General features: G+C 55.2%; 1 protein-coding gene across 1 annotated transcript in view; it reads left to right on the forward strand.

The window, feature by feature from the left end:
• The window catches only part of ZMYND10 (zinc finger MYND-type containing 10), a gene marked incomplete at its 3' end in the record, with an annotated part of 13,920 nt that overhangs the window by 12,043 nt on the left and 757 nt on the right, over positions 1-1,120 (forward strand). The window contains exon 11 of the mRNA XM_018573104.1: positions 886-1,103. Coding sequence (XP_018428606.1) covers positions 886-1,103 — 218 coding nt within the window. The remainder of the gene's footprint in view (positions 1-885; positions 1,104-1,120) is intronic.

The raw sequence follows: 1,120 nt of genomic DNA on the forward strand, positions 1-1,120 counted from the left end.
GGGGGAGTCACACCGTCAATTGACCTCTCCCCCCCTCATCAACAGGCTAATTATTTTTTTTGCATAGAGCCTTTCCATTCATCCACTACTCCCTTTATTAAGACTCCATGACATCATGGCTGGGTCTCTATGCTTCCCTATGCATTGCGCAGCTGGTGGGAGGAGCCGTCAGGGCGCTTTGATGTTTTCCGGATGCACGGTACAGCCTCAGCCCCGATACAAGCAGTAGACTGCGTCCTGGGAAGAGTTTTATACATTAAAGGAGAAGTACGGGGTCAGGGCTTTCCCCCATAGTTCTCCTAAGGGTCACAGGGGGACACAAACCAGTGTCCTCCCGTCACCCTACGCTCAGTATATAGGGAGCTACAGCTCGCGGTATACAGAGACGGATCCCGACCTTACTGTCTGGATCCGCCCAGCTGCGTGAGTGACAGCTGGCTCCTCCTATCTAGAGGCAGAGCCAGCTGTACCCGCCCCCTCCCCCGTCCGTTCCGCCAGTCAGCGATGGAGGGGGGGGGGAATCCCTGCAGGGAGCCGTGAGTGACAGTCACCACTCTGCAGGGAGATGATCGAGAAGTGAGCGAGCGCCGGTATGTGTTCCCTCACTTCCCGACAGTCTCATTGTCACAGGTCGGCTAGAACTATGAGTGTAAATCACCCCCCGCCCATAGTTCTCCTTTTAAGCTCACAGTATGCAGCGAGACCACAATGTGCAAGACTGAAGAGAAGGCCGGGGTGCCGCTTTAAATAAAGTTTCCCATTTATATAAAAGTGCAGGACAGACATTGTACGCACAGCACCAGACAGGGGGGAAGGTTTGAGGATCCCTCACAGGTGCATGATGGGTAATCTTCCCTAAATGATGGGGGGGGGCGCTATAGCCAGGTGCACCTACCAGCAGTCAATGACGTGATCCTCCAAGGCTCCTGTGTGTCCCTCCCCCTGTCCCAGGTACCCGAGGTTTGGGATTCCATCATCAGAGAGAATTCTGGGAAATGGAAGGCCATCGCGAAGCACCAAGTGAAGCACGCCTTCTCCCCCAGCGAGGAGGACCTGCGGCGCCAGGCTCAGCGGTCAGTGCCACGTACACCTCACACTCTATCATCTCTCCTCCTACCAA

The sequence above is a fragment of the Nanorana parkeri genome, unplaced genomic scaffold (assembly GCF_000935625.1).
Source record: "Nanorana parkeri isolate BGI_ZX_2015 unplaced genomic scaffold, ASM93562v1 scaffold2238, whole genome shotgun sequence".
Taxonomy (NCBI): Eukaryota; Metazoa; Chordata; class Amphibia; order Anura; family Dicroglossidae; genus Nanorana; species Nanorana parkeri.